The 15,947-nt window shown below is 28.1% G+C and overlaps 3 protein-coding genes across 5 annotated transcripts; all 3 read left to right on the forward strand.

Moving 5' to 3' along the window:
* The first annotated feature begins 210 nt into the window (after nt 1-210).
* LOC126838423 (protein Vhl) lies at nt 211-1,489 on the forward strand. Its single transcript, XM_050572823.1, has 3 exons — nt 211-273; nt 460-678; nt 746-1,489. Exons 2-3 carry the CDS (start codon nt 488-490, stop codon nt 1,044-1,046), a joined length of 492 nt encoding a protein of 163 aa, XP_050428780.1. The 5' UTR covers nt 211-273; nt 460-487; the 3' UTR covers nt 1,047-1,489.
* Nucleotides 1,490-3,798: 2,309 nt separating this feature from the next.
* LOC126838558 (uncharacterized) lies at nt 3,799-11,030 on the forward strand. Of its 3 annotated transcripts, XM_050573066.1 has the most exons (4): nt 3,799-4,326; nt 6,976-7,034; nt 7,094-7,249; nt 7,337-11,030. In XM_050573066.1, the coding sequence occupies exons 3-4, from the start codon at nt 7,144-7,146 to the stop codon at nt 10,768-10,770; spliced, it is 3,540 nt and encodes a 1,179-aa protein (XP_050429023.1). In that variant the 5' UTR covers nt 3,799-4,326; nt 6,976-7,034; nt 7,094-7,143; the 3' UTR covers nt 10,771-11,030. The 3 variants fall into 3 exon arrangements, with proteins under 3 accessions (XP_050429023.1, XP_050429021.1, XP_050429022.1); XM_050573064.1 differs by having other exon boundaries at nt 3,800-4,326; nt 7,094-11,030; XM_050573065.1 differs by having other exon boundaries at nt 3,800-4,212; nt 7,094-11,030.
* An 838-nt stretch (nt 11,031-11,868) lies between these two features.
* On the forward strand, nt 11,869-14,807 carry LOC126838250 (FAU ubiquitin-like and ribosomal protein S30). Its single transcript, XM_050572539.1, has 4 exons — nt 11,869-12,016; nt 12,186-12,270; nt 14,367-14,502; nt 14,573-14,807. The coding sequence occupies exons 2-4, from the start codon at nt 12,196-12,198 to the stop codon at nt 14,755-14,757; spliced, it is 396 nt and encodes a 131-aa protein (XP_050428496.1). The 5' UTR covers nt 11,869-12,016; nt 12,186-12,195; the 3' UTR covers nt 14,758-14,807.
* Nucleotides 14,808-15,947: the final 1,140 nt, after the last annotated feature.

Below are 15,947 nucleotides of genomic sequence, written 5' to 3' on the forward strand. Positions count from 1 at the left end.
TTGGGTACTCGCTCGGCGTTATCCATTCACTCGGTACTCCGCTAAACCAAAAATATTCTAGGTTTGCAAACTAGCTAGAAGAAGGTTACATGTTTTAAGTGAAGTTAAAAAAATCTGATAAGAAACCGGTCATTGGTAAAAATGGTTCTTGGAATTTGGGAGAAGTGGTGCTATCCCCAGAATAATTTAATATGTGATAAAAGTGGTAAGGTTTGATAAAGCGTTTCAATTCAATAATTATTATTATGTTTTCATAATATTATACTTGTCTAGGTATTAATTATTATTTATTATATTTCTTAAAATGAACCATTATTACTGATTGTCCGTACACAGAAATCATTATATGTTATATCCTATAGTTAGATTTTTCGCAAATTATTTTTAATTATCAAAATAGCCAATACCCTTTTAATAATATTACGATTTTAAAAATTGTAAAAAAAAATTATTTTATAGTATGCAGTTTTGAACAGAAGTTTTGGTAATGATGGCTTTAATGGATGATCAATTACGTTATAACAGACAACCTGCATACATACGGTTTAAAAATGATACACATTATGATGTAGAAGTTGTATGGATTAATTTTCATAAGAAGGAAAAACCATATTGTATATTGCCTCCAGGTCAATTTTTAGATGTCAATACATATGCTACACATCCATGGATATTTAGGTTTGTTATACTTAACATTATTAAATTTAAAGTATATAATAAATTTGATTTCTTTGTTTTTCCTTAGAGAATGTATATCGAAAAGTAGAATGGTAGCTAATGGTCAAGAAGTATTTATGGCAATACCATGGGTAGAAGAACATAGACGCCTTGCATTTGACCACCCAATTAGTATTCCCTTAAGAACAATGGTAATAATAAAAATGCCTGGAGCTATGGAGTTACGACTGTTATGTCTATTGAAGTTAGTGAATATTATAAAAGCTAAAGAAGATATAAGAACTCTTGAATTACCAGTAATTCTTACAAAGGAATTAATACAAATGATTGTAAACAAAGAAGAATATAAATCAAGACTGACTAATTAATTAAAAATAGAAAATATTACATTTAATTTGGCTTAGTTAATTGCTTCACACCAAATTCTAAAAATTGTAAATATCTATGAATCCACTCTATTCTTTTTGATGAGAGAACAATACTGGGCAGAAATGTTTGCTTGAGAATTAAAGTATAGCTTTAACTGTTTGGGCATTTAAAAAAAATCACAGACTATTGTAATGTATAATCGGACATTAAAACAAAAACTACTTATGTATAAAGTATTTTTCTTAAGGTTACTATTAATAAATAATATTTAAGAAATCTTTGTATTTAATAATTCAGATAAAAATCTAGAAAGATTAGCCGTTATTATTATTATTATTCATTTTTTGAACTCTTATTTTAACCTACTAATTTCTACTTCCTTTTACAATTTACTCTGATGTGAGATCAAGTAAGTCTTTCATTAATTTGTATTCTCCTTCATCATCCAAATAATATCTTGTATAAATTCTGGGATTTTAAAGAGTTAAATAACTCATTAAAGTACTTATGTTATTTAATTGTATTACATACTTGTTTCTATTATTATTCATCATTGTTATCAAATAGTATTTTTATTTTATAGTATTATACCACACCATTCACCAAAGAGAAATGTCGTATTTTAATATCAAAAACATTGCCTTTAGTTAGGTTCTTATCTTTATTGCAAATTGTAGTTAGATCTTTATCAATTCACTAATTAAAATCGTATACACTATACATGTAAAATTATATAATGTAAAATCTATAATAAATTACATTATAATATAGTATATACTTAACTTATAAGTATATATTATAATTTAATATTATTTGGTAAAAAATATTAATAATTTTATTGAAATTTCTCCCAAACTATTTATATTACTATTTAAATAAAACATTTTTTTTTACTTTTTACCCAAATTAGTTAATGATTTCAGAATTTGGCTGTCAAGTATAAATAAGTTTTACCACATCTTACATATGTATTCTGTAGTTAAAAAATACAGGTAGAAGCTTATGAGCTTTATCTTCAATCTTATCTCTTAAAAGATATATTATTAACAAAATTTGGTATCTAAAGGATATATTAGAGCAAGGAAAACGGAACATATGATACTTGTAGTTTAAATAACACAAATAACTAGAATAAAACATATATTTAAGTTTCAAGTTTCCACACCAATCAATATATACATTATAAGTATATAGTCTAAAGTGAACCTAATAGGTTCAACCTTCTGCCGGATAAAGACTTGTGAAGAGAAAACAAATTGTTGTACTTTTTTGCATAGGATAATAGCTAAATAAATAAGAATATGACATGATATAAAATTATTGTAAACTAGATTAAACAATTCTGTTATATTAATAAAAAGATCAAATTAGGGTCGTAATTGTATAAACATCATACTTAATAAACGTATAATGTAAATTGATGCAAACTTGCTTACATGTTGGTGAGATTATCAATATTATGTTAAACATCCTTCATTTGAACACATTATATAATATCACTTAACACAATATACAGATACAAATCACTCGCTATCGAGAGTAAACGTGTCTATGAGAATAGATTTAGAAAAAATACATTTGGTTTACTTTTACTTTATTGTGTCAAAAACTACATTTAAAAATGAATGCATTTCTAAATAATAAAATTATAAAAAAATATATACAATATACTAAATAAGCTTTGAATCTTTATCATAATTAAATGTTATTTAGTATAAAATTATCAAAAAAGTAAGTGGTTATTAAACATGTTTTCAGTTGTAAAAAAACACAAACAAAAATGTTTTAAAAAATAATTTTACCTAATCGAAATTATTATGAGACAAAATTGGTGAATCACATTATATAATTTAGCTAACAAAGAAAAAACAACTTTTATTTCTAAAAAACAATATAGACTTCTGTCTAACAAGCTGCCTATAGTTAACAACAGTAATACAGTAACACAGTATACATGTCAGACTAATTGTATAGTTTATAAAGTACAATTCATAAAGTTTGATAAGTCATTTTAAATAAATAATAAATAGTAATAATAGAAATAATAAATGTAATAGTTTAAGACACATCAAATAATCTGGCAAATAGTATAAAATATATAGAAATGTAAAACATCTTTAAAATTTCCCACCACGAATGGGACACGGTTTTGTTCTTAAAAAACAGAACATTTTGTTGAAAAAACCAAAATTGTTTGGAAATTGTCAAAAAACAACGTGTATTTTTTTTTTTAATATTGTTCGCGCTGTGTGGACCCGGCATACTGATAAGGTTTTTTTATGATTTCAGACGACTACCATTATACTGTAAAACATAATTTACTTGTATTAATAGTTTTATTCAAATAGGATGTAATAATATTGTCACACAAATTAGTACAACATAGTGTATGTATAGACGTTGGTTATATTTTAGTTACTTTTATTCTGGTAGAATGTGATTTTATATTTTGGTGTTTCGGGGTTGGTCACGCTGATAAAATAAAAATTGTGTTATCTTTTGGAAGAACACTTATCATTTTTTGGAAGAACTGCCCCCGATTCGTCCTACGCCTCTACCACAAAAATATATTATCAAGTTAATAGGCGACTCTCTGTAAATTGGTAACCATGGTATGCCGTATATGTTACTAACCACACGCTTGTCAACCACAACGTTTTATCAAGAGTAACCATTTACCAAACCTGTAACCTCTCTTCCCTTATGCACCTTCCCTTTATTCTGTAAAATATCATAACCTCAAAACATTCTCCCCGTAAAACAAAAGAAACTTTTGCAAAATATTAACTAAATAATAAATGAGTATCATAATAAAATTGAAAAATCAAAATTGTGATGATAAACGATCTTGATAACTTCAAAAGACCCTTAAAATTTTCCAACGAATAATAAAAAATTGGAAAAAAGAGGCCAGGCACGAGGTAGCGCCTGACTAAGTATCGACGAAAATTATACATACTTTTTTTTGCCTTTTAATTAAATTCGTATCATCTTAAAGCTGTAGATGTGAAAGATAAGTTGCTATACGTTAAAACGAAAAAGTGACGTTCGTGAACTTGAATAAACAACAGTGGCTCTTGATAAGTCGTGTTTATTCAAATGTTGTCAACCGACGCCATTTTCGAGACAGAACAGGGATATCTATTGCTTGGAATAACACAACGGGTTTGTTAACAAAAATTCTCATATTTGTTAGTTTCTGTTCCGAAGAATTATTTTATTGAATTAATGTAAAATTCAACTGTTTTCAATCTTCAATATAATCTTCGTCATGCTCAGGTAGATATTTTTGCCTTAAGAACTCGTACAATTAGTCATCAATCGTTTGTAGATTGTAGTTATTATATGATAATTTATCACCAGGCAATTGCCAATTATTATTATATAGGAAACAAATTATTTGATCGTTTTAAAACTTAAATATTGTGAGTAGTTCATTTTGTTGTGAATATTTTATCTTGTCGTAGCTGTTATTGTTATAACTTATAACGTTGATAATATGTAAATTCTTCTATCGTTATTAGCATCGTACAAATTAAGTTTAGAAAACAAGCAGTATGTTTTCTATTGTTGCTTATATTATTTTACTTCTTGGTCTTAAGACACATATACTTCAAATTTTGATTAATTTAGTGTTTTTGTATAAAAATATGATCTTTTGTGTTGTAGATCTTTGCTAATTAATGGCCATCATGATTCCATTTAAATCTTGTTTATTCTAATGAATTAGTTATATGCTGTTATACAGATTTTATTTGTATTAAATTAAATTGAGAAGCTCCCATCCAAAATACCAATTTTACAGAGAAACTAAAAAACAATTAGTTTATTAAAAAAATTCTTAAAATGCTCATCTAGGTATTCCTCCGTAGAGAGTAAGTCCAAATTCATCTTAATGTAGGCACTTTCTCACAGGAGCTTCTAAATTGATCATACAATTTACATTTTATCTTTTAAAACTAATCAACAAATAATAATTGTCTATATTAACATCATTTACACAAAAAAAAGTTGTAATTTTTTTCTATTAAAAATTTAAAAAGCATATTAAAATTGTTTTTATTTTATTATTCATTCTTTTTGACCGTTTAGAAACATTTCTAGTTGTACTTAACACAGATTCTTTATTTCATTACACTTTATTTTTAAAAATTTTACAAATCATACAAATCTGTAAGGCAAATCTCTATGGTGCATGGTATGTTAAAGATAAACGGATTAGTTAACTTGAATGTCTAAAAAATTGCCCTAGGCAAAATAAATGTTTTACCCTTTCAATCTATATTAGCCACACATCTTGAGCAGTTTTTCCACTTGTGTTGACATACACCCTGAACTAAAGGTTAAAACTATAAACAATTCAATAACACTACAAAATATTTTTATAAAACTAAACTTAAAAGTTGCATGTTTTTGAATGCAATTTGATTTTATTGTATATTATTATACAAGCAAGGATAAAAAGTGTTACCAAGCCAATATTTCCTTTTTTTTGTTAATACAACAAATTGATATTAACCTATCGTTAGTTGCACAATTTTTTATCTCATTCTAATAAAGTTTGGCCTGCGTACATTTGTTATCTGAGTTACAGTGAGACTGGGGTATTTCTTACCCCGCGTTGTGGATTAATATGATTACAAGTATGTTGTTCTGCAAGCTAAACTGTTTTTAAGCTTGGTAAAAAAAAGTCAATTAAAAACATTATAAAGTTAATTTATGCCTTTTAGAACATTTTAATACATTATTTTTGGAACAAAATGTTTTTATCATTAAAAAAAAATGAACCTTATTATTTTAATCCCTTTAATTGTTTTTATTTTACAAGTAAAAAATTAGGTTAACTTTTAGAATATTATACTATAGGGTGTTTCATTAAGAATGCCGGGTAGCCAGTAACAAAAATCGTCATGACCTCTAAAATTGTTGTGCTAGGGAGACATCTTTGTCAGATGATTCCAGGCGTTCTAGGATCATTCGACAAAAACTTGGGCTCTCTAGCACAAACATTTTAGAAGTTATGACGATTTTTGCTTTAGGCTATTCGACGTTCTTAATAAAACATCCTATATCATTTTCGTCAAAATTTGTTGTCTCTTCCAGCCATAGGAGTTCCATCATTGGATAGTATCATTAAACACACCATACACAGCAAATATGACTTTCTTATTGTAATACCATATATTATTTAACTAAGTTTTTAACTGTACAGATTGTATATTTTTCTAAAAAAAAAAAAAATATTTTATAAGAAGAACCTAAATTTAAACTTTAAAAGTTAACTTGTAATAAGTACAATATATTATATTAACTGAAAAAAAGAATTAAGTTGGCTTTAATAAAATACATAGTTTTTCAAATCATTTATTTAACTAATGAATTTAAATGTTAATTTTTTTTTTTAGTACACGTTTTTCATATGTATGAACACACTTCAGTATACACATAGATACTTATATACATATTTATAAATGGGAAATAAAATACTGTTTTTAGAATAGCCCCTTCTTATAAAATGGTGCCACTACTCCTAGTTGTGCTACTAAAATTCTGGCTGTAAATAAAAAATGCACTAAGTCGATTTACTACATTTTAATGGAAAAGTTTTTGAAAGCCGTATATATGTAATATGATAAGAAACCAATAAAATCAAATTATAAAACTGTTAGGAAACTATTTCACTAATAGACATAATATTAAAATATACTATATGAGTTGCCGCTCAAAATTCTGAGTGGTTACTCAACAATAGAAAATTCATTTTCAGGTGACCAGTGTCATCTGAAGTAACCACTGTTCTTCACCATGCCTCTTATTTTACTTTTATTGTATTGATGTTGATAGTTACTCGCTTTTTCTTAACTGTATATAAATATTTATTATAAAAAATTGTATTACTATATAATTTAATTTGTTTGTTTGTTTCAGTTTTTTGAAGCCTATTGAATTTTTTTATTGGAATAACAAGATACTGCTTGATAACGCAGGTAATTTTTTGTATGTGCATATGTTTATTTCTCACTAATACTGTTATATGATTTTTTAGACACATTATTCACAGAAAAGATTCTTAATATCCATGTTTAATCTTTAAAAATGGCCATGAGAAATAATTTAAATAACAGCATAAGGGCAAGTAATTATAAACAAGTAAAAAGACCCAACGGTAAATACGGACAAATTTCACTGTGTAATAGTACCAGTAAGTGTGACTTATGTGGAAAACATTTCCAAACGATGAAATTGTTTGAACACATTAAAGAATCTCACCATCAATACTTTTGTATAGTTTGTAGAGCTAGATTTAAAATTCATAAAGATTTGATTAGTCATTTACAAGATATTCATCAGCTGGTGGCTTCAGATGATATTCATAAAGCTCAAGATGCATTTGGAGAGTGTGTGAATAAAAGATATTTTGCACAACCGGTGTCCATGTCTCGACTTCCAATACCATCGTCAACATTTTCTCAATTTTCTCAAAGTAGTTCTGATGATGACGAATTACTTTTAGATAATTTTGATGTTTTAGATGTAGTTTTAGGTAGTAAAACGTCTGAACAGTCTCTAGAAATAGTAATTGCTGAAATTGTTAATAACATTATTAATGAAGCCATTAAAGAAATTAAAGCTGAAAACTTAACTGAAAGCACTTTACAAGACTTAAGTTGTTCAGATATTTCTATTACAGATGAGACTGACAATAAAACTGTGAAACTATTAGATACCCATCAATCCAATTCTATTCCACTACTACAAAATAGTATAATGAATATAAATAATAATGTTGCATTGCAAAATTTAACTTCTAACAGTGATACTGTACAAAGTCAAGATACTATAAACTGTAAATCATTAAACTGTGTTGAAGAAGAATTTAAATTGGGAATCAAAAGTATATCTACGGTTTTATCAGAAAAAAATCCTTGGATTAACGGACCAGATACATCACAGAGTGTTGTCACATATAAACAAAATAAAGATGAACTTCCTGTCATGGCTTTAACGCTGGACCAAAAGCTAACGGATATTAATTTAAATTTAATACTAAAAGAATGTATCAGAACATCTTGTTTAACCTGCGTTTACTGTCATAACTCAACCTGCATTGCTGTTAATGCCAAGGAGCTTGCACTACACATGATAAATAAACATCGTTTTATGACAGTAAAAAACGAATCTTCTGATGATGTTGTTAATATATTAAAAACTAACTTAAATTTATTAGAGAATGTTTACTTTAATTCAGAAAATTTTGATTCAACTGATGAATCATGTTATGTGCCGTTTGACAACACTTTTTTTTGTTTCAACTGTCAGTTTACTTCTAAACATATGAAGGAAGTTAATTCCCATAAACGTAGTATTCATTCAAGAAAAACTTATGACTGTATTATGTGTAAAATAACTTTTTCTAATTATGGTGAACTTAATTGTCATTTATGTCCTGGTGCTGATCTTGGTGTTTGGCAAAATTTATCATTTCGATGTTTATTCTGCGGTCAAGGTAAAATTCCATCTGCTTTTAGATGCATGGTACATATGAGAAAGGCTCATAATGCTTGTGACTATTGTTTGGACATATTCCCTAATCAACAAACTTTAGCGCTACATGTAAATAAACATAAGATGAGACACATGTGTTTAAAATGTAACATAGCTTATCTAAGTAAAAAAGATATTTTTGAACATATGTTTTGGAAACACAATAGAGACAGTAAAGAATGTAAATTATGTTTAACAAAAAAATGGCCGTATACATATCATTTTTGTGTACCACCAGCAATATTTACGTGTGATGAATGTAAAAGAACATTTTCGAATGCATTATCATTAAGAGTACATGAAAGATGGCACTCTGGTAATATTCCATATGAATGTAATATTTGCCACAACAAATTTATTACAAAAAAATTGCTTGCTAAACATGAAATTATTCACAAGGAACTAATTTCTCCAATTAAAAGAAAAAAGAAAAAGAAGAAGAAAAGGGGGGATAACTACAATTTGCCCCCTTTGAATCTTTCGTCTGACAGTGAAACCGACAAAACACCTAGGTATAAATCTGATAAAACTGCCGAGTCTCCGAGTCCCTCTGTTACAAACTATTGGGACTATGTCAGTAAACAGAAAAAGGAACTTGTTCACATAGCCTTATTAGATCATGATTACACATTGTTATCGACTAGTCAAGCTGACCGCCTCCAGTCTCCTCATTGTCAAGAAGCAACTACTACAGTCCACGAAAGTGAACATATTTTAAACAATTCTTTCAATAATTCATCTTGTAGAAGATCTTCATGTTCATCACACTGTAAATCATCATCCTCTTCGTCTAGCTCGTGTGGATCCAATTGTTCATGTTCATCATCTTGTTCATCTTCGTGTGATTCTGATGCTGAAGATAAGAAATTTGTTGTAGAAAGTCCAAAAAAACACAAAAAGAAAAAAAAGGTTAAGAAAATTAAAGTATTAAGTGAAAAAAAAATAGCAAACTTTAATTTATGTGCTGTGGAATCTGATTTAGAGAGTGAATTTTCAAATACCGATAATGAAGATTATTATGATATTAATCCAGTACCTTTACGTCCAGATATAAGTGTGCCAGTAATAGAATCTCCACAGCAAATAAATGCAGAACAGGATAAAAGGAGTGAACCGTTTCATATTGAGAATGAATCAACACTTCCGGTATTGTTATCTAATGATAGCATATTGAAATTATCTCATTCTTCAAGCCAATATATTGAATTAGAGCCTCGAATACTAGAAAATGGCGAATCAAGTGATTTGTACCATTACGAGTATAAATCTACAGCTGATCCCAAGAAACATGACAACTTATCTTTATTTAATAGTACTAATGTACCTCATTTAAGTAAGCAATCTGTTGAAAACAATTTTACCCAAATTTCTACAGAATTGTGTAATGGCAAAAATGGCATTAATGATGTTAATAATAAATGTGACACAAGCACAAATAATCAGTATGAACTTCACAATTCTTTTTTTTCATCATGTTCGAGTACAATTGAACAACTAAATTTATCGTTACGCAAAAAACGACCTACAAAGCGTCAATCTAAACCAAAGATGATTCAAAAATCTAAAAACTCTTTACAAATATCAAAAACAAATTTATTGCCATATACTTCTTCTCCACTTTCAGTAAATTCTTCTTTATATTCTACAAATGCTATAAACACATCCAATCATAGTATGTCATCTAATGACACTCGTCAATCAAAGCGACAACCAAAAAAAAGAAAATTTTTTGGTTATGACAGTGATGAAGATAAAATTGCAAACGGAAATTCATTTTTGATTGAAACTCCACACCTTCAACACACGTTACCACCCAAAAAGAAACGGAAATCCAAGTCTGAAATTCCTCATGAAATACTTAATTTGTCTAATATATCAGCAGTACAACAATCAAGGCCTATTGTAGATGTTCGAATTAGTAAATCTGTTCTACCACCTGTTGTCAATGACACCGACAGTGATTCTGGAAATTTAGTTATAGAACTCCCAAAATTCGCTGAGCAGAAAGCTATACAAAGTACTGAAAGGTTATATTGTCACTGTAGATGTCCTTATGACGAGGTATCAGAGATGATTGCATGTGATAATCCAAATTGTCGGGTGGAATGGTTTCATTTTGATTGTGTTGGCATCACAATTGCTCCGAAAGGTAATTGGTATTGCCCTGATTGTCGTTGACAAGAATTTTTTTACTCTAAAAATGTATTCTTGTATTTTTACAACCCATTTGCTTCATTTTTTTTATTATATATATATATATGTGTGTATTTGTTTCTTTGTTATATAATATATATGAGTAACTGTTGTAAAAAAAAATACTACATTTAACTTACAAAAAACCAGTATTGTTATGTAAATATGATTTTTGACTCGATAAATGTAAAACCATTAAGCTGCTGTTTTCTTATACACATTACAAGATAAAAATATTTTTTCTGATATAATTTTTTGTAATAGTTATGTACTAAATTATTAGTTATAATTTATTAAGTTTATTCATTAAAACTTTTTAAATTTCAAAAAATCGTGATTATTATTTTGTTCCTGCAAATATATTATGATACAGGCAAGATAACATAAAATTATTAATTTAAATGGATGATATATTATTTTACCAATTTTAATTTATTGCAAATATTCCATTGATGTACACGTTTAAATTAATAAAATATACTTGTTCTTAGTAATAATTGAATTAGTATTTATAAAATGTATTTAATTTATAATTTTATTCAATAAGAGTTTGTTATTTGCAATCAATAAAAAATTGATGATTTGCATTTGTACCTTGAGAGTTGGGTCAATCAAATCTCATATTTTTTAAACTTTTGATAAACCAATTTAAAAAACTCGATAACTTTTTAAATGTTTATCCTAGAAACTATTTTTTTTTACTAATCATGAAGTGTGGGTTAGTCTGTAAATTTTTTTTTTTGGTGAAAGTGAAGGTACACAATTATATTGTAATGTGTAAACTATAATTTTTAACAAAATATATAGTCGTTGGTTTATTATGTGTTAATAATAAATAGTTTCTGGACAATTATTGCATAGTAAACACAACACTATTTTTCGCCGCTTGCCTATGGTCAATGGTGGATAATAGTATAATACAATTTTTCTTATCTCTGTCCATTCTGATTTATCTATTTTATGCGAATACAATATTTTATAATATGTTCATGTTACTCCAGTCTACTCATTTAAGTAGGCAGCACTGTATAGATGTTGGCAATCATATATTATGTATCTACCTCGTTTTCGAGTAATCATAATTCTCTTTGGCAAAACGTTTTCACCTAATGCTTTCGGTGATCTGATATTATAAATATTTTAGGCCGTCCATTTGGCATTCACAATAATCCAATTTCTCGAGTTAAAACTATTAGAATAATTGTATTTTTTACAAATATATTCAAATTAGGTAAGTAATTTTTAGAATGTCGTTAATACGTTTAAATTCTAGTATGAAAACATTAACTACAGGCCTAGTTTTCTATAGCACTCTTATTGTTAACCTCAAAAATTATAATAAACATCGTATGCACTAGTATTTTAAAATTCTTTAATTGCATAAAATATTAATTTTTCAGTATTTCAAAAATGCAGTTGTTCATAAGAGGCCAGAATACCCATGCCTTGGAGTGCGAAGGTGCTGAAAACATTTCACTAATTAAGGTAAAATGATTATTGTCTTTACACAGTTTTAACAAATTTGTTATACAGCTCATGTAAATGTATTTTGTTTTTTTCGTTTATATATGCTATATTTGCACGTAGCAATTAAAACAGTCTAAAATATTACATATAGGTTCGAAGCTCTTAATGTACCAGTGTTTTATCTTTTTAATATTGTTTTAAACGTGACTTATGCACTCTTCTATATCAAGTTATAGCTACTTTAATTTTGGCAATTACTATTGCGCAAGTTTAAAAGTATAAATACATGCAGCAGTCTTTATTCTTTTGACTTTTGTGATAATTTTTTTTTATACCGGTTTTCACCTGATATCAGTTATAATATGAAGTTTATTTAAAGTGTTAGTCATATTATACTTTTAAAAAGAAAGTTGCTACCGTCATAATGCATTGTCATTAGTGGATGTTGGCTGTTTTGTTTACTGTATACTAAATAAATTATTTGAAATCCTGGCTTAAATGCACTTAACCACACTATGCCCGAATTTTGTTTTTTTTTTCTAAAAATGATGGTGCAAAAAAAAAATTTGTGGAAATGCTTAGTTTTGAAGTTACAGACGTTTAAAGATCGCCGATATCAACATACGCTTGTGCCCAGCGCCGCACGTCTACCCGCGACCGCCGGGTACATCATTCTACGATCGCCGCTCTCGACATAGCGGGACACTGGGCTAGGTTTTGTCTTGTTAGGTCGCTGACCGCTTTCAGGGCAGTTTCAGGTTAGTTTTTTTATTCCCTTTAGGTGAGCTATTTTTCCCTCTGGGGGGTTGGGGTCGTGAACCCCCCCATCCTAACGAAGAGTCCCAAAGAGCCTCGAGTGGGCTCCCGAAGCCGGTAGGTGTAGGGAGTTGCTTTATTTAATTATGAGTTTTTTTAATTAAAACTTAATTGACCTGTCTAACCTGAATATAGCTGTAATTTCAAAACTAATGTTTACTTATACTAAATACAAAAAAAAAAAGATTACGACGGGTGGGAGGCAAGTAGACAAGGGAGTCGCTCGTAAATAGTATAACGAACGCCCGCTATGTCAAGAGCGGCGATCGTCGAATGAAGTACCCGGCGGCCGCTGGTAGACGTGCAGCGCTGGGCGCGCGCGTATGTCGATATCGGCGATCTTTAAACGTCTGTAATTTTAAAACTAAGCGTTTCCGCAAATTTTTTTTTGCTCCATCGTTTTCAGAATTGAAAAACGAATCAATTGAAGAAAAAAAAACGAAATTCGGGCGTGGGGTGGTAAAGTGCATTTGTTCCGAAATCTTTTATTACTTATGAGGGCTGCGGGGAAAAAAGATCAATTTTAATTTTTTTTTTGAAAATGAGATTTTGGTATCAAATTATTTGTATTGACTTATTGTATCTTTTATGCGCTCGAACCAGGAAAAAAAACGGATTAGTCTAGAGTAATGACCGCTGGAAGTTTAGGCATACAGGCAAAATGTATTACGTTTTGAAATTAAAAACATGTTTTTCTCAGAATGAAAGAAAAGTGACATTGGTCTTTTTTCTCTCCAGCCCTTCAAATGTTTATTTTATTATATATATATTTTTTTGTATTACATTTAAAACGTAATGAAATTTTTTCTTATTCATTATTTAAATATATTCAAATATCAATACATTTTTATTTGTAAGACGTTTTGTTTAACCTTATCAGACCCCCGGGTCACTATAGTGTACCGACTTTAAATAAATGAATTTATTAATCCATAGTAACATCCATTTAGACCTAGGGTACACTATAGTGTACTAGCAAGAATTTTACAAGATAATTGTAAAAAAATTTTAAAAATATTTTGTACGCTTTATATAGATTACAATAAAACATAAAATTGAAAAAAAATTAACACAAAATGTTGCTGGGTCTGATAAGGTTAAATCATTTTTAGTTTATTTGTCAGTTAGTATTTATTCTATTTCTGATAAATGATTAATAAGAAGTTTATTATATCTGCTAGTTAAATTAGTTAAACAGTCAGTGAAATACTATTGTTTAACCAGGCCTTATTTAAATTAATGTTGTTAAACTAATATTAGTTAAAAACTTAAAATTAATGTTTTCATTGATGTTCTAGGCTAAATTAGCACTCTTGGAAGATGTTGATGAAAACGTAATTTCTTTATACTGCCAAGGTGAACCACTTAATGACTATCAAGTTGTTGGAGAGTTAAACAATTTCAATGTTGATCTTATTGTTCCATTACTTGGAGGTAAATTTAAATTTATTTCTGTTTTATGTTATTCTTAATTTTTTTATTAATACTTGCATGTGTTATTTAGGTAAGGTCCATGGTTCTCTAGCACGTGCTGGTAAAGTTAAGGGACAAACGCCTAAGGTTGAAAAAGTTGAGAAAAAGAAGAAGAAGAAAACTGGACGATCTAAAAGACGTATTCAATACAACAGACGTTTTGTCAATGTTGTTCAAACATTTGGACGCAGGAGAGGACCAAATGCTAATTCATAATTTGTTTCATTATATTTTATTAAAAAATAAATCAATAATTTGACAAAAAATATTGTTTAATTATATTAATATAAATAACTTTAGGTTTAGTCATAAAAAATAATAATTATTAATTAGTGATCAAAATGACTAAAAAAAAACTGTTTAAAAAAAAAAAGTCCTAGGTCTCCTGGTAATTAGAAGGTATAAGTAGATAATTATAAAGTCTCTTGCCATATGGTTTCATTTGATTATGTTAATTATTTGACGGGCATTGAATAAAAGTAGTTTTTGGAAAATGGATTTGAACCCCACTCTGGTCCAACTAACCAAAACGTTAAAACGTTTTCTCTGTATTTACTCCTTGCCAGCACAGAAAATATAAAGCAGCGGGGAGTGCCATAAAGCACTTAATTCTAATAAATGCTTCAAAGAAAACTGTAGATTGTAAAATGTAAAAATTATTTACCGAATTACCCCGTTTAGTTGGCTATGATTGCTGATACCAACCTAATACATCAGGCTCACTTTTTAACAAAAAATAAAAGTCTGACAAACTGATGAGAGTGTGCTGCAACTGTCACTTTTCTTACTGTTTCAGCACATTTTTTTTTATTTACAAAGCCAGACCATAAAAATAAAAAAAAATATACATATATATGTATAAATGTTTAATATTGACAGAGTTCATTGGCGAAACAAAATTTTCAGTTAACTATTCTAAACTTAAAAATTTTAATCTCAAAAAAAATTCATATTGAAGAAAAATAATAAAAATGTTAGTCTGACGTTTGCGCTGAAGATAACAACATTGTAACCAAAATACAGCGTATACGCGGAGAGTATATAATTTTTTATGGTTAAGGGTTTTAAATAGTATTTTATTTTAACAAAAATGTATTTGAGAAACAAAAACCACAAAATTACTATTATTTTAAATACTTACGGTTACACCTACATTTACAAATTATTGGCTTAGCCAATTGCAAAATATACATTATGATACTCAATGTAGGTGTATCGTGTAACTAGACTGTAAAATATTTACATTTTTTTTACAGTGTACCCTATACAAACTTTAACCAATTTATAACTATTATTATTTTCTTAGAAAAAAAGTAACATGTTTAATAGGTTATTTTCTAGATTCGCATCAAAGAATTAAATTTTAGGTTTTAACCATTTTTATATTTTCAATTGAAATTTGAAAG

The sequence above is a fragment of the Adelges cooleyi genome, unplaced genomic scaffold (genome assembly GCF_023614345.1).
Source record: "Adelges cooleyi isolate 19-005CV unplaced genomic scaffold, UGA_ACOO_1.1 ACOO_flye_CR_arks_rails_tigmint_CR_PRNA_30, whole genome shotgun sequence".
NCBI classification, from domain to species: domain Eukaryota; kingdom Metazoa; phylum Arthropoda; class Insecta; order Hemiptera; family Adelgidae; genus Adelges; species Adelges cooleyi.